Source organism: Macaca fascicularis, chromosome 7, assembly GCF_037993035.2.
Source record: "Macaca fascicularis isolate 582-1 chromosome 7, T2T-MFA8v1.1".
Classification (NCBI taxonomy): Eukaryota; Metazoa; Chordata; class Mammalia; order Primates; family Cercopithecidae; genus Macaca; species Macaca fascicularis.
In genome coordinates, this window is record NC_088381.1 from 40683719 (window position 1) to 40700009 (window position 16291).

At 46.3% G+C, this 16291-nt stretch overlaps 1 protein-coding gene across 22 annotated transcripts in view; it reads right to left on the reverse strand.

The window, feature by feature from the left end:
* Nucleotides 1-3642: 3642 nt before the first annotated feature.
* Nucleotides 3643-16291, reverse strand: part of CSNK1G1 (casein kinase 1 gamma 1) — a 229751-nt gene continuing 217102 nt past the window's right edge. For 9 of the 22 annotated variants that reach the window (XR_012415037.1, XR_012415035.1, XR_012415038.1 and 6 more), the window contains one exon: nucleotides 9389-10242. Coding sequence is in view for 18 of the 22 variants with exons in the window: in XM_073996017.1 (XP_073852118.1) it covers nucleotides 10188-10242 (55 nt within the window). In the remaining 4 variants the exon portion in view is untranslated. Of the gene's footprint in view, nucleotides 3988-9388; nucleotides 10243-15428; nucleotides 15453-16291 lie in introns of those variants that run through there. The other 13 variants (XM_073996014.1, XM_073996019.1, XM_073996016.1 and 10 more) reach the window with 3 other exon arrangements.

Here is a 16291-nt window from a genome sequence, read left to right on the forward strand (position 1 = left end):
GCCGGAAGAGGGTGGGGCCGCGGCGGCTAGGGAGCCGGCGCCGCCACGCGCGGGTGGGGGGGGACTGGGGCTGCTCGCCGGCTCCGGGCGGGCGGCGGGCGCCGTTTCCCCCCTCCGGCTCGGCGCCGGATAGTAGGTCCCCCTGCGGGGCGGGCACCGACGCGGGCTCGTGGGTGGTTGCCACGTTATTGCTCCCTCATTGGGCTCCCGGCCGCCCTCTCCCACCCACAGGAAGGCCACCGGCGGAAGGCGGCCCCACCGAGCACGGGCCCGGGCTCCCAGAAGACCACAAGCCCCGGCATGCTCCGCGGCCCGCCTCTCCGCCCTGCCCGGAGCGCCGTTCCACTGGCCTGCCGTTGCTGGCGCTTGAGGTTAGCAAATACGTGGGCCTGGACCGGGGCACGGGACGTTTGTCACTGTTTTGAGCCCGTCAAGTGTTTGTCACCGCCAGATTGGCTCTAAACGTTGTGGCTTCCAAACACTCCAGGGACATTTATTCTTACCGAGCGTGACCTTGTACGGCTCCTTCCACTTGTTTTGCAAAACTTGCTGCACAACCCACTTCCTTTTTTACTGAGGCCAAGTTACTACCCATTTTTCTCTCCCTTCTGTAATCTTGCTGTGCTTACTGATGTATGTATCAATGGACATCTTACTGTATACGCTGTTCTTAACTTCCTTTACCTATTTGTTTTCCCCAATAGACTACATTTTTTTTCTGCGCGCGAGGGACTGTGTTGCATTTACTCTGTCCACAGCTCCCTCACAGCGCTGCAATACGGAGTGTCCACCAAGTCCTGGTTGGGACAGCTTCACATCCGCACTGACATGAGAAATAATTTATGTCACGGCCTGAGGATACAATGCCCTTTTTTTTTTTTTTTTTTTTTTTTTTTTGAGATGGAGTCTCGCTCTGTCGCCCAGGCTGGAGGGCAGTGGCCGGATCTCAGTTCACTGCAACCTCCGCCTCCCGGGTTCACGCCATTCTCCTGCCTCAGCCTCCCGAGTAGCTGGGACTACAGGCGCCCGCCACCTCGCCCGGCTAGTTTTTTGTATTTTTTAGTAGAGACGGGGTTTCACCGTGTTAGCCAGGATGGTCTTGATCTCCTGACCTCGTGATCCGCCCGTCTCGGCCTCCCAAAGTGCTGGGATTACAGGCTTGAGTCACCGCGCCCGGCCTACAATGCCTTTTTTCCAAAGGTCAGGGATATTACTAGATGTCCCCACAGGGCTATTTTCGGCCTTCACACACTTAGTGTTGTCCCACTCTACAACATAGATACTTTGGTACTGGGAGTCTTACACACCAAAACAAACCAAAACACCCACTTCCAAAATTTGGACCTATGGCGTTAAAACGTCTTTAAAACTAATTTTCAAAGATTAACTTCGTAGAAATTTCAGGTCGGCACAGCACAGATTATAGGCAGGGCTCCATTTCCATAAACTATGCAATGTAGTCTTCATGAGGCGCTGACCTGAGACTGACGTTATGCAAGGCCACTGGCATTAACTTTGTCCTTCATTACAGCGGCCATGCACAGGTTGTGGAGCTTCAAGTAGAGCTTCAAGAAAATTCTCTTTATTTCCCGTCCTCAAACCTCAATTCAGACACCAATCAGGTGGAAGGTTTTTTTTGTTTTTTGTTTTTGTTTTTGAGACGGAGTCTCGCTCTGTCGCCCAGGCTGGAGTGCAGTGGCGCGATCTCGGCTCACTGCAAGCTCCGCCCCCCGGGTTCACGCCATTCTCCTGCCTCAGCCTCCCGAGTAGCTGGGACTACAGGCGCCCGCCACCTCGCCCGGCTAGTTTTCTTGTATTTTTTAGTAGAGACGGGGTTTCACCGTGTTAGCCAGGATGGTCTCTATCTCCTGACCTCGTGATCCGCCCGTCTTGGCCTCCCAAAGTGCTGGGATTACAGGCTTGAGCCACCGCGCCCGGCCCAGGTGGAAGTATTAAACGTTGTTATATTGACACAGATGATCTTCCAGATCCATCTCTCATCCCCTCTTTTTTTTTGTCCTATTTTGTTAAGCCTCTTTCCTCACTCGCTGGTCTCAGGCTGCCATAGCCAGAGAAAAATGTTTACTAAATCCTGTTTTCAAAGTAGCCTCCGGCTGGGCACAGTAGCTCATATCTGTAATCCCAGCACTTTGAGAGGCTGTGGCAGGCAGATGGCTTGAGTCCAGGAGTTTGAGCCTGGGCAACATGGTGAAACCTGTCTCTACAAAAAAATACAAAAATTAGCAGGGCATGGTGGTGCGCATCTGTAGTTGCAGCTACCCCAGAGGCTGAGGTTGGGGGATCACCTGAGCCCAGGAGGTCAAGGCTGCAAGTGTACCATGATCGTGCCACTGCACTCAAGCCTGTCTCAAAAACAAGGAAACACCCAAAAAACCCAAGTAGCCTCCTGCACACGAGGAGCTAAGGCTAAAATGGCATTACAGCAGCCTTTCTCCCATTCCCACTTTCACAAGAAATCAGGTTGATGGATAAAATGCTCTCAAACTTGAAACTTTTCTCTCATGATTCTTCGGCTACTTGCCTGTGAAAAAGTAATTAAAGAGCAGTAACAAACTGGAAGGAGTCAATCATGGCCAGATTGACAGTTGTTCTGTTGGCTACACATGCAGTATGGTTTTACATTGCTCATCACAGTTCTATCTTCTGTCTGGACACATATTCCGCATTTGTAGAGCAGAATTACAAAGCTACTAAAAGTTGTGCCACAGAACAGATCCTGATTTCCTGTGTTCTACCACCTGAGAAGAACAGGGACACATGAACTAACATGTGAGTGATAATGTCCAAATTCTTCCAGGAATATTTATTTGAGACGGAGTCTTGCTCTGATGCCCATGCTGGAGTGCAGTGGTGCGATCTTGACTCACCACAAACTGCACCTCCCTGGTTCAAGCAATTGGCCCGCCTCAGCCTCCTGAGTAGCTGGGATTATAGGTGTGCACCACCATGCCCAACTAATTTTTGCGTTTTTAGTAGAGACAGGGTTTCACCATGTTGGCCAGGCTGGTCTCGAACTCTTGACCTCAAGTGATCCACCCGCCTTGGCCTCCCAGAGTGCTGGGATTACAGGCGTGAGCCACCGTGCCCGGCCAATATATTTTTTTTAATTAAAAAATAATTTTCTTCTTCAGGATACAGCAATATTTATTTTTGAAGTGACTCAAGGGAGAAGACAATGTTTAGTCCAAGGAATGAAACAAGAAGCCAAATTATCAGGCATTTATTTTTGTTCACAGGAGACTTGAATCGCATCAAAGTGAGTCCTAGCTAGATTGTTAATTACAAATGAGCCGAGGGAGATTAAAAACAGACAAACCAGGCCGGGCGCGGTGGCTCACGCCTGTAATCCCAGCACTTTGGGAGGCTGAGATGGGCGGATCATGAGATCAGGAGATCAAGACCATCCTGGCTAACACGGTGAAACCCCTTCTCTACTAAAAATGCAAAAAATTAGCCGGGCGTGGCAGCGGGCGCCTGTAGTCCCAGCTACTTGGGAGGCTGAGGCAGGAGAATGGCATGAACCCAGGAGATGGAGCTTGCAGTGAGCCGAGCGAGACTCTGTCTCAAAAAACAAAACAAAACAAACCAGACAAACCAATCAACCAACCAAACAAGCAGAAGTAGCCAAGAAAGGTAAGACATTTTATTTTACATACAAAAAGGGTGCAAACTGAGTCCTTTCCTCCCCAAGTTGGGGAAGAGGTATACTTAAATATCACATTTGTGTTTTCCATGGTGCCCTAGGAAATGGGCTACTCTGAGATAACATATCAGAACCCATTTTCCATTTTCTCCAAAGGCTACTTCCTCTGCAGAGAAGATTTTCCTAATGGTGCACAAGTATCTCTCCTGCAGGAACCATTTCAAATACACTTGAAATTGACATTCATGTTTAAAAATACTACAAATTTCATTTTCACAGCTGAGCTTTGTGACCAGTGCCAGGGTTTATGAAACATTATACATCTAAAAAAAAAAAAAGTAAAAAAAGAGGCATTTAACAATAATCAGACACATCCACACATTAAAACTGATTTCCACAGCTGATTTATACATTATCAAGTTGTTTAAAAATCGCAATCAACATCCCAACATCTTTTTAAGAGTACAATGGGCAAAGATCAAAGACAGACAAATAATAATATAATAAATTAGAGCATGTAATACATCCGATGGGAATTGCTGAATCAACATTATTTTCCATTGGGGGTATATATTTTTGGTTTATCTTTATCTTTTCTGCTGTTATTTTTCTCTGCTTGATAAATAGGGCTCATTCCTAAAGCCAGCTTGCTGAGACACTAATTTCAGAAGCTCACTTGTCACTTGTTTACCTCTGAGAATACTCAGGAACACATGGTTCCGAGCAGCTTGGGCTGGATCTTTATGGAAGTGAAATGCACATAGATGAACGCACGCACTCAACGTGCGCACACACACCACACACACACAGACACGCAATCACACACTTCCATCTGTAAATATATTTCTCCCCAAAGAAATGGCTCATCTTTCCTGAGACATTCCTAATAGACTGATAAGCCTTCTAAAAAAGGCTTTTGGTGCAAGGGCCGGCCTGGGATTTGGTCTGGAGCTCATGAACTGAAAATGTTTCACCTGTACTGAAAGGAGGGTGGGTGGGGACATTCAGAACAGCTGTCCTCTTGTGGGTGTTACTGGAATGGCTGCACCGCACCCCCACTTATTATCGTGAATAATGCTCTGCTGTGAGACCTTAAAGGTGGTGATGGCACCGGGAAAGTGATTGTGAGGAGTAAAAGAAGAAAAATAAAAGAAATTCTGTCTACAGAACTGAGGTTTCTTTGTAACATCAAGTTTGGTAATCAAACTAGAAATACATGGAATACATGTTCACTTCTTCCTTTGAAAGGTGATTTACAAATACTGGAAGTGGGTTTTCTGGTTGTGTTTTGAGAACATGTCAACTACCATTGTGTATTATCCAGGGAACCTACTCACTATTTCGAATACAATGAGAAACCTATTTTTTTTTTTTTGTACTTAGTCACCTGCAAAAGCAGTTAGGAAAAACATTTTTAAGACTGCTTGCTGTATAAAAGACTTTCAAGATTCCTTACTTGTGGCTAAAACACTGCTCAAAACTTTATAAACCCACGTTAAGGGCCATGGTTGCCTCTTCTTTTTCTTATTCAGAAACAAAATCACTCCCCATACACCAAAAAACAAATTGAAAAAAACAAAAAACACCAAAACCCCAAGCCAAAGGAATCCCTATTTGATTCCTGTCAACCCCTCATGGGAAAGACTAGGAGTCTCTGCCATCGACCTCTAGATAGGACTTCCCTGCAGTCTGCAAAAGCAAGAACCCGAGAGAGAAGTGCCTGTCACTCACGTGGTCAATTCAGATGGGGTGCCTAATTGCCCTGGCTCCCTGAGGGTTTCTAGAATTCATCTGCCCACGATAGGGCAATACTGGGGATGGTGGCAGTGGCGTGGCAAAGGCAATGTTGGCTGTATGGTGTTGCAGGCTCCCAATCTGAGAAACGAACCCTAATGCGGTTCTGACACTGGAGACAATGTTGTTAGGGCAACTCAATGGGAATGGAGAGCTGGTTTAAATGTGAAAATGGAAGAGGTGGCTGGGACACAGGAGGCATGTGGGCTTGGGAGATGCATCAAACAAAAGCTCCTCTGAGAAGACGTTTTCTTGGCTGCCATGGAAGTTCTCATTTTTGAGAAATGCAAGCCATGCTTGCTCACTGGGAGGAGGAATGGATTTTATCTTTTACATAAAAAAGTTAAGGCTATAATCTTTTTTTTTTTTTTTTTTTTTTTTTTTTTTTTTTTTTTGAGACGGAGTCTTGCTCTGTCACCCAGGCTAGAGTGCAGTGGCGAGATCTCAGCTCACTGCAAGCTCCGCCTCCCGGGTTCACACCATTCTCCTGCCTCAGCCTCCTGAGTAGCTGGGACTACAGGCGCCTGCCACCACGCCCAGCTATTTTTTTTTTTTGTATTTTTAGTAGAGGCAGGGTTTTGGGGTTTCAATGTGTTAGCCAAGATGATCTCGATCTCCTGACCTCGTGATCTGTCCGCCTCAGCCTCCCAAAGTGCTGGGATTACAGGCATGAGCCACCGCGCCCGGCCAAGGCTATAATCTTTAGTAACCACTTTGACATTACATTATCATTGTTACATATTTCTGGCACTGAAAGTGGTTACTAGCACTGAAAATCAACACTGAATATGCACTACCAGCATATCTTTCCACTGCACTAAGTTTGGAAATTACTTTAGGGGTGATGGTCACCTTTACTGGCTAATAGGCAGGGATTGTTTTCTAAGTACTTGGAGTTCATTTAGAAAAAAGAAACAATCAACACTTCTAGAAACCTCAGGATTTCTGCTGTCATCTGTAGCTCATGCATTCCAATGTAAAATGGGATTTTAACTGGAAGCTAACCTTGTACCTTCCTAGACCCTGTTTATTGCCAGACAGGCCCCATAATAGCAGAAGAATGTTAAGGCAGTCATGAGTGCAAACTGGCTGTCAGGATGCTCTCTCCACCCTTGGGGGCAGTCTGGAGTGAGATCTGGGGAAAGCGCCAAGGTGCATAGAGCAACTTGACCAACTCTTACTGCAAAGACACAAGTGATACCCTGGTCAAAAGGGAGTAGGGGAGACCATTTATGCCTTGGTGGAGTCTTGGCCTGTGTGCCTCAATCTGTTTAGGATGCAATGTCTGAGGGACTGTAGAGCTTGGGAAAACTCCTAATGTATAATATTAAGGGTTTTTATGAACAGATGCTGAGTTAGTTTTCAGGAAAAACAATTGCATCAATCCCAAATAAAAAGATCCTGAGGCACCATAGTTGTGAAATGGAAAAAGCTCAGAAACTACAGAGCAAGTGGATGGGTGGGGACAGTCAGCGAGTGCATGCCCTAACCCCAAGGATCTCGCTGAGGCATACAGCTAAGCAACTGTAGCAATAGGGCCGAGGAGGGAGCCCTGATGTGTTGAGGGCTGAAGCGATGGCCAATTGCGTCTAGGGTACTCAGGTTTTTTGCTTAATTTTAAGGAAGATCACATCAGAATCTCCCAGGTCTGGGACCACTTTGAAGTGCCAATGGCCCTAGAGGGATCACCATTACCCTGCATGCTAAAGGGACCTGGGATTCTTTACCTTTGCTATGAAAACCAAGTATCTAGTAAGAGATTTGTGGAGGTTGGAAGGTGAGAACAGTATATTAGGAAAGACACTCCCCTACAACTGATCCAGTAAAAATTTTAAGACAAAAAAAAAAAAAGTCGCAAATCCAGCTGCAAGGAAGCTTGCCTTAAGCCAAGCTGGTCACTGCCTTTGCTTTTGTGTGTGTGGAAGCAGGGTGAGGGGCTGAAGGGAGGCACTCAGTAGGGTATAGAGTGCCAGGATGCTCCAGGCATTGCCAACATTTCCCTCTGCCCTTTTCTTTTTTCTTTTTTTTTTTAAGACAGAGTCTCACTCTGTTGCCCAGGCTGGAGTGCAGTGGCGCAATCTTGGCTCACTGCAACTTCTGCCTCCCAGGCTCAAGTGATTCTCCTCCCTCAGCCTCCCGAGTAGCTGGGACTACGGGTGCATGCCACCACGCCCGACTAATTTTTGTATTTTTTGTAGAGATGGGGTTTCACCACGTTGGCCAGGCTGGTCTCGAACTCCTGACCTTATGTGATCCACTCACCTCGGCCTCCCAAAGCGCTGGGATTACAGGCATGAGCCACTGCGCCTGGCCCCCTTCTGCCCTCTCTTGAGAGGCAAGGCATTTTCTATACAGGGGTGAGGAAAAGTTAAACTTTCTATACAGTAAGTTAGCATTGCCGAAATCCCAACTGAGAAATGATGTAAATCTTAGTGACATGGCTGTAACCACTAGGTAATGGCAAGGACATAAATCCCAATATTCACAGTCCTTGTGGGGAAGGGGTGTGATATTGCATCTCCCTGCCACTCTATGTTCCATATATAGAAACATTTATAGAAATGACATATTACCATCTTTCCATAAGCTAAGCAGGTTTGATGCAAGTGAAATAATATTCCCTAGCCAAGATCCAACGGAACAGATGAAGCCCAGTACCTCTGATACTGTTAATGCTATTTCTGCTCTGTGCAAGGTACATCAAGGGAATTTTTCAAGAAATGGCAACTACCAGAAAATATCCCCACACCCTCCAGTCCAAAAGATAGCCCTACACCTCAAGCTAGAGGCGAAGACTTCTATGCTCCACAAACCATCAGACTAAGTCACCCACCAGCCACTGTGCTCCATGGTTGGCTCTCTACTCCCAGATACAAGACCTCTTTCCTGATGTAAATGACCCTTTCTCTTCTGTCACCTCTGGAATGGGCAGTCATTGTTTGGTTAAGCTACTAAACTCAAATGAAAATTGGGTATGAGAAGAGTAACTTCCCACATGAAAGACTTGTCAAACAGTGAATGAGGAACCAAGATCCTTCACAGTAGTACCTCCTATGAAAACCCCACGGGGGGAGGCCGAGGGCATACTGGGGAAAACATGCTTAGAGGCATGGCCACCTTTCTGGAAGGAGTCTATGTCCAGTTGAGAAGATAATTTCAGACCTTTCACTCCAGTTTCCTTTTCCCTGGAATATTCCAGCACCAATCAATCTTTCCCTCCTTTTAAATGCAGCCCCATATACTGCATCCTAAGCTTACTGCTATGGACCTGCTGGGAGATATTCATAAGCTTGGTTTCTGATAAGGCAGGCCAGCCCAAATGCTACAGCTCAGCTATTGGGGGAGATAGGATACACTGATTTTCTTTTCCTGGCCCTATAATGCCACACCCCGAGGTCCCTCTGGCAGGTGGAAGGTAGGTTCACTGTCCTCCTCTTTTTTTCCACTAATGGCAATATGGTGGTGGCTGTTTCATCACTAATTTGTCCCCCAAGTCACCAGGAAATCACATGGCTATCTAGTTGGAAGTCCCTGGCAGCAGAAGAAACAATTTCATTATTATTATTATTTTTTTTGTTAAGCATCTCCTTCTCTGGAATGAGCTGTTTCTTGGTCACAGTCTGGTTCGGCTGGCTCATCTCATGTGCTGGAGAGCTAGGTTTTCAAACTGTAAGCTGATTAGGTCAAGATGCTCTGGTAGGGACATTCTTCAGCTGCTGAGAAGATAAATGAAAATTCAAGTATGTTTTCTTGCCAACCTGAGTGTTCACTCAGAATGACACCGAGTTTGGCTTCTCTTCTGGGTGGTGCAGATCAAACTCTTTCCACTGAGAATGTCCTCTGGACCCATGTTCTCTCTGAATGGCTTGGCTGGCCCCATCCCCCTCAAAACAGGTAAAAGTGAAACCCCCAATATAACCAGACACAATATGCATCTGCCATGTTTTTGTTTTTGTTTTTTTAAAAAAAAACTAAAAGTGCAACAAAGTCAGTTTTCTTTCCTTTGCTCAGAACAATTTTCATTGTCCTACTACCGCCTGGAAAAAAGAGTTTGTCAAAAAAGCTAAGAACGCCAACACACAGGGACAGTAGACTGCAGATTGCTCACAGCTTGTGTCCTACAGTGTAACTTCACAGGAGGGAGGGAAGAAGGAACCTGAACCCCATGGCCAGCTGGGATGAATGCTGCACAGGCACAGAGGAAGAGGAAACCATACTGCCAGGCACACCTGGGACACGGAGAAGGTTCTTCTCCAGCCCAGGTCTCCATTTTCCTCCTACCTTCTTGGCCTTACCCCCAGCCTCTTGATCTCCTTCTGCAAATAAAGTCTTTAGCTCACTAGGTTTTATGCTGGAGAGGGTTGAGGGTGGGGTAAAAACCAGGAGTAAACTAAGGGGAGGAAGGAGAATAGTAGTCCTTGAGTTTTTGTGAATGACACCTTCACTGTAAACAATGGGAAGGAGAGTCAACCAGGCAGCCCTATGGGCAAGCAGTGGAGGAACAGCAGCTCTGGGACCTGCTCAGAGCCTTAGGCAGGCGGGGATGGCCAATGACCCACTAGGCCCTGGCTGCCCACACTGGCTCCTTCTGGGGGCATCTGTTTTCTTCTTTTTGGTTTGGATATCCACCCTCCCCCAAAGAGGAGTCCCTTCCAATGAGAAATGGCAGGAGCTGCAGGTACAATTGAGTCAGAGTCCCCAGGGCCTGAGGACTCCTGGGAGGCACTGGTCACTTGTGGCGCTGAGCAGTCTTCTTCCTTTTCCTCTTAAAGAAACAGCAGCACCTGGAGCACAAGGAACATTGCAAGTCAGTGCGGGAGGCCTGCAGCTTCCAGCAGACTTCTGCCTGCTTCTGCTTACTGAAGGGGGTGGAATTTTCCCCCTGGCACCCACCCATAGGGACCGCCCACCATCTACAGTGCACGCACTGGAGGCAGTGGGCAGTGTCTGCCAGAAAAGCCAAAGGAAATAGCTGCTTGATTTCAATCTGCAGTCATCCTACCTAATTATAAGATGGTGCAGGCTAGGCAGGGCTGAAATAGGCATTACTGGAAGGAGGATGAAGAAGGTTCATACTTTAGCACCCAACCCAGATGCCTCACCTTATCAAGAGCCAAGACTGGGGATCCTCAGGGCTGCATAAAAATAGTCTACATTGTCTACTCCTTGATACTGAGGGCACAATTATTTAATGCAACTCACTGGCCAGAGGGCAGGGAGGCTAAATTAAGGCAAACAAATCCCGTGATAAGTATGATGTCTGGAACTCTAGGAGGATCTCAGGATGTTACCAATGAAGGATTAAGGATTCTCTCTATCCCTCTCTCTGCCCTCACCCAAGTACCTGAAGTAGGCAGGAGAGGCCCTGACTCTAATAATGACTGTGAGCCACATCTCCTGACTGACATCAGTACAGCTCCCCCTTTTCATCTGGAGGGGACCACTGGCACAGCCCAGGAGCTGACCATCGGGATGCTCTCACTCCCCAATTTAGGGAGTGAGATACAGGGCACTCCCCAGTTTAGCTTCCTGAGATTGCTGCTGTGCCAGATGGGGTTTATGAACTGGCCCTGTCTGAGATGGAGGTGGGGTTGGCTCCTTTATGAGTCCTCCAAGTTCTGCTCCCTGGGGACTAGCCACAGTTCTGGCACATCCCTAAGTCTGAGTATCCCCCCTCCTCACTCCTGTCTTTAGAACAGGAAGTATCACTCTTGCTCAGGCAGTCCAGAAGCGGGTAATGAGTACTGTGGCAAGGTGCACAAGATATGTCCTTTCCAGGGAGCTGACACATGGGGAATGAGAATGAAAGGGACAGAAGGTGGTGGATGAGTCAAAGATGCAGGATGATGGAGGGCAGTAAAGTTGGAAGCATAGCTCAGACTTGCTAGACCCTTGAAAGAAAAGCTTTTCTGAGAAAACTATCTTTGAGTCTCTTGCCTAATCATTGCAGGTGTAATGCCAGCATTTTTCATATGGAAATAAAGGCTGTTACTTACTTCCCATACCCCTAGGCATTTCACTGTAGCCAAGATCCCCTCTTTTTAGTTAGACTCCTTGGTATTCCTACATCCAATGTTATTAAAAACTGGAGAAAGTTTCTAAGAATGCAGAAACAAACATTTACACAGACCATGATGGGCTGTAATCATATCTGAATGAATCAAACATGAACATTTTAGAAATAGGAGATTTTTTTTTTTTTTTTTTTTTTGAGACAGAGTCTTGCACTGTTGCCCAGGCTAGAGTGCAGTGGCACGATCTCGGCTCACTGCAAGCTCCACCTCCTGGGTTCACACCATTCTTCTGCCTCAGCCTCCCGAGTAGCTGGGACTACAGGCGCCCGCCACCACGCCGGGCTAAGTTTTTGTACTTTTAGTAGAGACGGGGTTTCACCGTGTTAGCCAGGATGGTCTTGATCTCCTGACCTCGTGATCCGCCCACCTCGGCCTCCCAAAGTGCTGGGATTACAGGCATGAGCCATCACGCCCGGCCTGAAATAGGAGATTCTTAAGAGGGTCTTTGGAAAGATTTTCTCTGAAAGTATCAATGACATTTGTGAGGTACTATTAATGGGTGCAAATATAATCACTAAGCAAAGTGTAATATGTATTTGGAAACTAAATTCTTTTAAATAAAAGTGACCAACATTTTTGATTGTTAAAAATAATCCTCGGCCGGGCGCGGTGGCTCAAGCCTGTAATCCCAGCACTTTGGGAGGCCGAGACGGGCGGATCACGAGGTCAGGAGATCGAGACCATCCTGGCTAACACGGTGAAACCCCGTCTCTATTAAGAAATACAAAAAACTAGCCGGGCGAGGTGGCGGGCGCCTGTAGTCCCAGCTACTCGGGAGGCTGAGGCAGGAGAATGGCGTGAACCCGGGAGGCGGAGCTTGCAGTGAGCTGAGATCCGGCCACTGCACTCCAGCCTGGGCGACAGAGCGAGACTCCGTCTCAAAAAAAAAAAAAAAAAAAAAATCCTCAATGGAAACCCTGGATAAGAATTCAAGAACAAATGGTTTTTTTTTTTCTTTTCTTTTTTTTTTTTTTTTTGAGACGGAGTCTCGCTCTGTCGCCCAGGCTGGAGTGCAGTGGCTGGATCTCAGCTCACTGCAAGTTCCGCCTCCCAGGTTTACGCCATTCTACCGCCTCAGCCTCCCGAGCAGCTGGGACTACAGGTGTTGCCACTATGCCCAGCTAATTTTTTGTATTTTTAGTAGAGACGGGGTTTCACCGTGTTAGCCAGGATGGTCTCCATCTCCTGACCTCGTGATCCGCCCGTCTCGGCCTCCCAAAGTGCTGGGATTACAGGCTTGAGTCACCGCGCCTGGCCTTTTTTTTTTTTTTTTTTTTTTTTTTTTTTGAGACTGAGTTTCACTCTGTTGCCCAGGCTGGAATACAGTGGTGCTCACTGCAACCTCCACCTACCGGGCTCAAGTGATTCTCCTGCCTCAGCCTCCCGAATTGCTGGGATTACAGGTGCCCACAGCACGCCCGGCTAATTTTTGTATTTTTAATGGAGACAGGGTTTCACCATGTTGGCCGGGCTGGTCTCGAACTCCTGACCTCAAATGATCCACCTGCCTCGGCCTCCCAAAGTGCTGGGATTACAGGTGTAAGCCACTATGCCTGGCCCAAATGGCATTTTTCTATATGTATGCTTTAGAAATGGACATTTTCCAAGTTGAATGTCCTGAAATTAATAATAAAAGAGGCAAATTAAATCTCTATTTCAATAGACTTACCTCTTTTCTTCTGAACCATGATTTTCAGAGGCATTACTAACTTTTAAGTCAACCTCTATTCTTAATCTTTTTGGAGGATGCAAAGATGATGATTTTGTGTTTTTAAGAAAGCAATAAAAAAAGTTCAAAATACTGTTTAGGTCCATTTCAAACTGTACAATGACTTCTCTTTTACCTCCTCCAAGGCAAGCCATAAGAATTGATGTCTGCTTACAAGCGTATCATAACTGGATGTGGAATGCTGAACCCACCTGACTAAAAGGGAGTGTGAGCTATGGTTCAAAGGAGTTGGAATATTTCAAATTTAGAACCCTGGATTTATCTTTGCTAGTTATTGTAGTTAAAGCTTCAGCAGTGGCAAAGGCTTTTAATGATTCTACCTACAAAAAAGCAAGCCTCACAATCTGCTCTTCAGCTCTTTGGTGTCTGTGGTGACTACTGGCAACAGGATCTATTAAACTGGGTCTGACTCTAGACCAAGTCCACTGACTGACTTTCAGATGTGTTCCTCTCAGAAGAGAATGAAGGCAGGTGATGGACCCCTCATGGCTTAGGTTTTCTTCCAGTTGATTGACTGTTTAGATGACTAGAAGTTCTCAACATGCTGGAGTCAAAATCGATCCAAATCTCCCTACTCTCAAGCCATGTAGTGCTCTTACCCCAGGCCTGTGACCCACTACCTTTTCCATACAGCATTCTTACTATGTCATGGCCCTCTCTCTTCAGCTATTCCCTTGCTATGTTCCTTTTCTCTGCCATACGTGTATATTCTTCCTTTCTTCTAATACTTGACTCAAGTCCTACAGTGTTTACAAGGACTTATTTGACTATCCTGTCCATGGTGACTTCCTGGCCCCTCAGTCTCTCAAGGGCAATAATCTAAATGTCCTGGAAAACTCCTTGTCCTTTCATGTGTAATTCTGATCTCTTCAGCTAGATGGTACCCAAGCTCTTTGGGGCAAATTTTGCAACCCGCCCCGCCACCCCGCTAGAGTTCCAAGCACAGGGTTAGATAAGCATATAGGAGGCCCTCAAGTATCTGCAGTAAGGATCATGTGACTGACACCTCACAGGAAAAAATAGACCACCACAATGTCAGATTACACAGACACATACTTGCAAAACAAATAGCCAAAGGTATTCTTTGATCCCCTAAGACTATAAATCTGACCTCCACAAAACCCAGTTGTTTTCTTTAATATATTCCTGTCTCTAAGGAAGCCCCTGTAGGCAATCTGGCTTAGACAGTTAGGGTTCAGAAACCAGTGCCCAACCCAGTCACTGAAGACACACAAACATGGCAGTCATGAAACTAGCAGGCTGTTACCTCCATGTAGAACATGACTTTATGCATGCGGACAATGCGGGAGAGTTACAATTCCAGACTGCAACAGACCAACAAGTTCAGGAGTACCTGGAAGGTCATAGGCTAGAGAGCAGGGGAAGGGGCTATGTCTTGTAGCAAGAATGTTCCTCACCACACATGGATTCTTGAGGGCTTCTCCTTCCATAAACTCCATGTTATTCCTAAAAATACATTCCAGGAACCTTTTCCAGGAATGGAACAGACAGGCTCCAATATATCAATTAGCTGAGTCAGCCCTTGGCCTACTAAACTCTCACATAGGAATAAAGAAAAAGACAATAAACGAAAACAAAACAACTCTCAAAACAACAAAAAAAATCCACCTCTCCCTGAAGGAGCTCCCCCTTTTTTGAGGTTCCTACTCTACAGATGGAAGAGCCAGCTGAATCAAAAAAAGTCAGATTTTCCCAAAGCAGCCAATTTCCAGGTTAGAGACCACACTGCAGAATGTGAGATTATCCAGCAACAGCTCACTATCCTTGTGGCTGGGAGCAAACACAACTGCTAAGTAAAAACTGATACAGTAATCTTGCCCTTTTACCTCTGTCCCTCTCCATATCTGGTTGTATTAATTTGGGAGAAAATTCACTCAGCTAAAAACAGATAATTTTGGATATGTGGGATACTGTTATGGCAGGAGGAGACAGCGATCAGGTGGGTTTGAAAGAAGGAATAGATTAATTCCTGGGTACAGGCCTGCCCCATCCCCACCTTATGGATCTAGATCCCCAGTCAGGGTGGTTATGGCACAAGGAGTCCTATGGAAGTTATTTAATGTTCCTAAGACATTTTGTTTGGCTTTGCCAATCCCAGCCTAGTCTGGTCCACTCCCCTTGCAATGGACTGGAGAGAGGGACTCACCACAGGTTGAGCATTTTCAGGCAGCTACAGAGTATATAAAGAGAAAAACACAGAAAGGAAGAGAGAGAAAGAGAGAGATATTAGTCCACAGAGGTGAAATGGAAGCGACTCCCTGTGAGCCATGCAAACATGCAGTATGTGTCTGTGTTTAGTTTCTTCTTCTGTCAAGGTAGGGTGAGTAGGCCCAGGCCACTTGGTCCCCACGTTAAAGTGGAGGTTCGGACAGGAGCCTGACAGAAGCATCAAGGTGGGATTTGGATCTCAGGGGTAAGGCAAAACAGAAAGAGTTGGTGGGAGCTCCAGGGTGGGCTTTCCTGGGTAACTTCCAGGAAGGCAGCAGGGGAAAGAGCAAATGACCCTGCCGGTAAGAACTCAATCAAGCACCAGGGGTGGACCATTTTGGTTCCCACATGAAGTCTCACTGTGCAATATTAAGCTAGCCTCCCAAATATTCTGAGGGAAAAATAAAGTCCCTAGCCTTTGTACAAGTCCAACATGCCTGATCAAAGCAGCTAGCAGTTAGCTCTTCCTCTAGAGAGGGAGAAAAGGTTTAAGTGACACTTACTTTATCTTATTAGAAGATGAATCAGAGGGAGGAGGGTCACTGCTCTGTATTAAGGTATAACTACCAGAGAAGGACCTAAATTCTACTCTTGTTAATGCTCCGGAGAAATGAGGTTCACATTTGTTAAATTATAGCTAAAGTCTGGAAAACCAAAAATTCCTGTATTCTTACTGTAACAAAAATCAACCAAAAAGCTGCCTGTCCTCATCCACCCTTTAAACCATAAACAAGGACATAAGTCCTGGAGCTAGAGAAAAAGGGAATTCACATGTTCATTTTGTACATAGAACAAAACCTA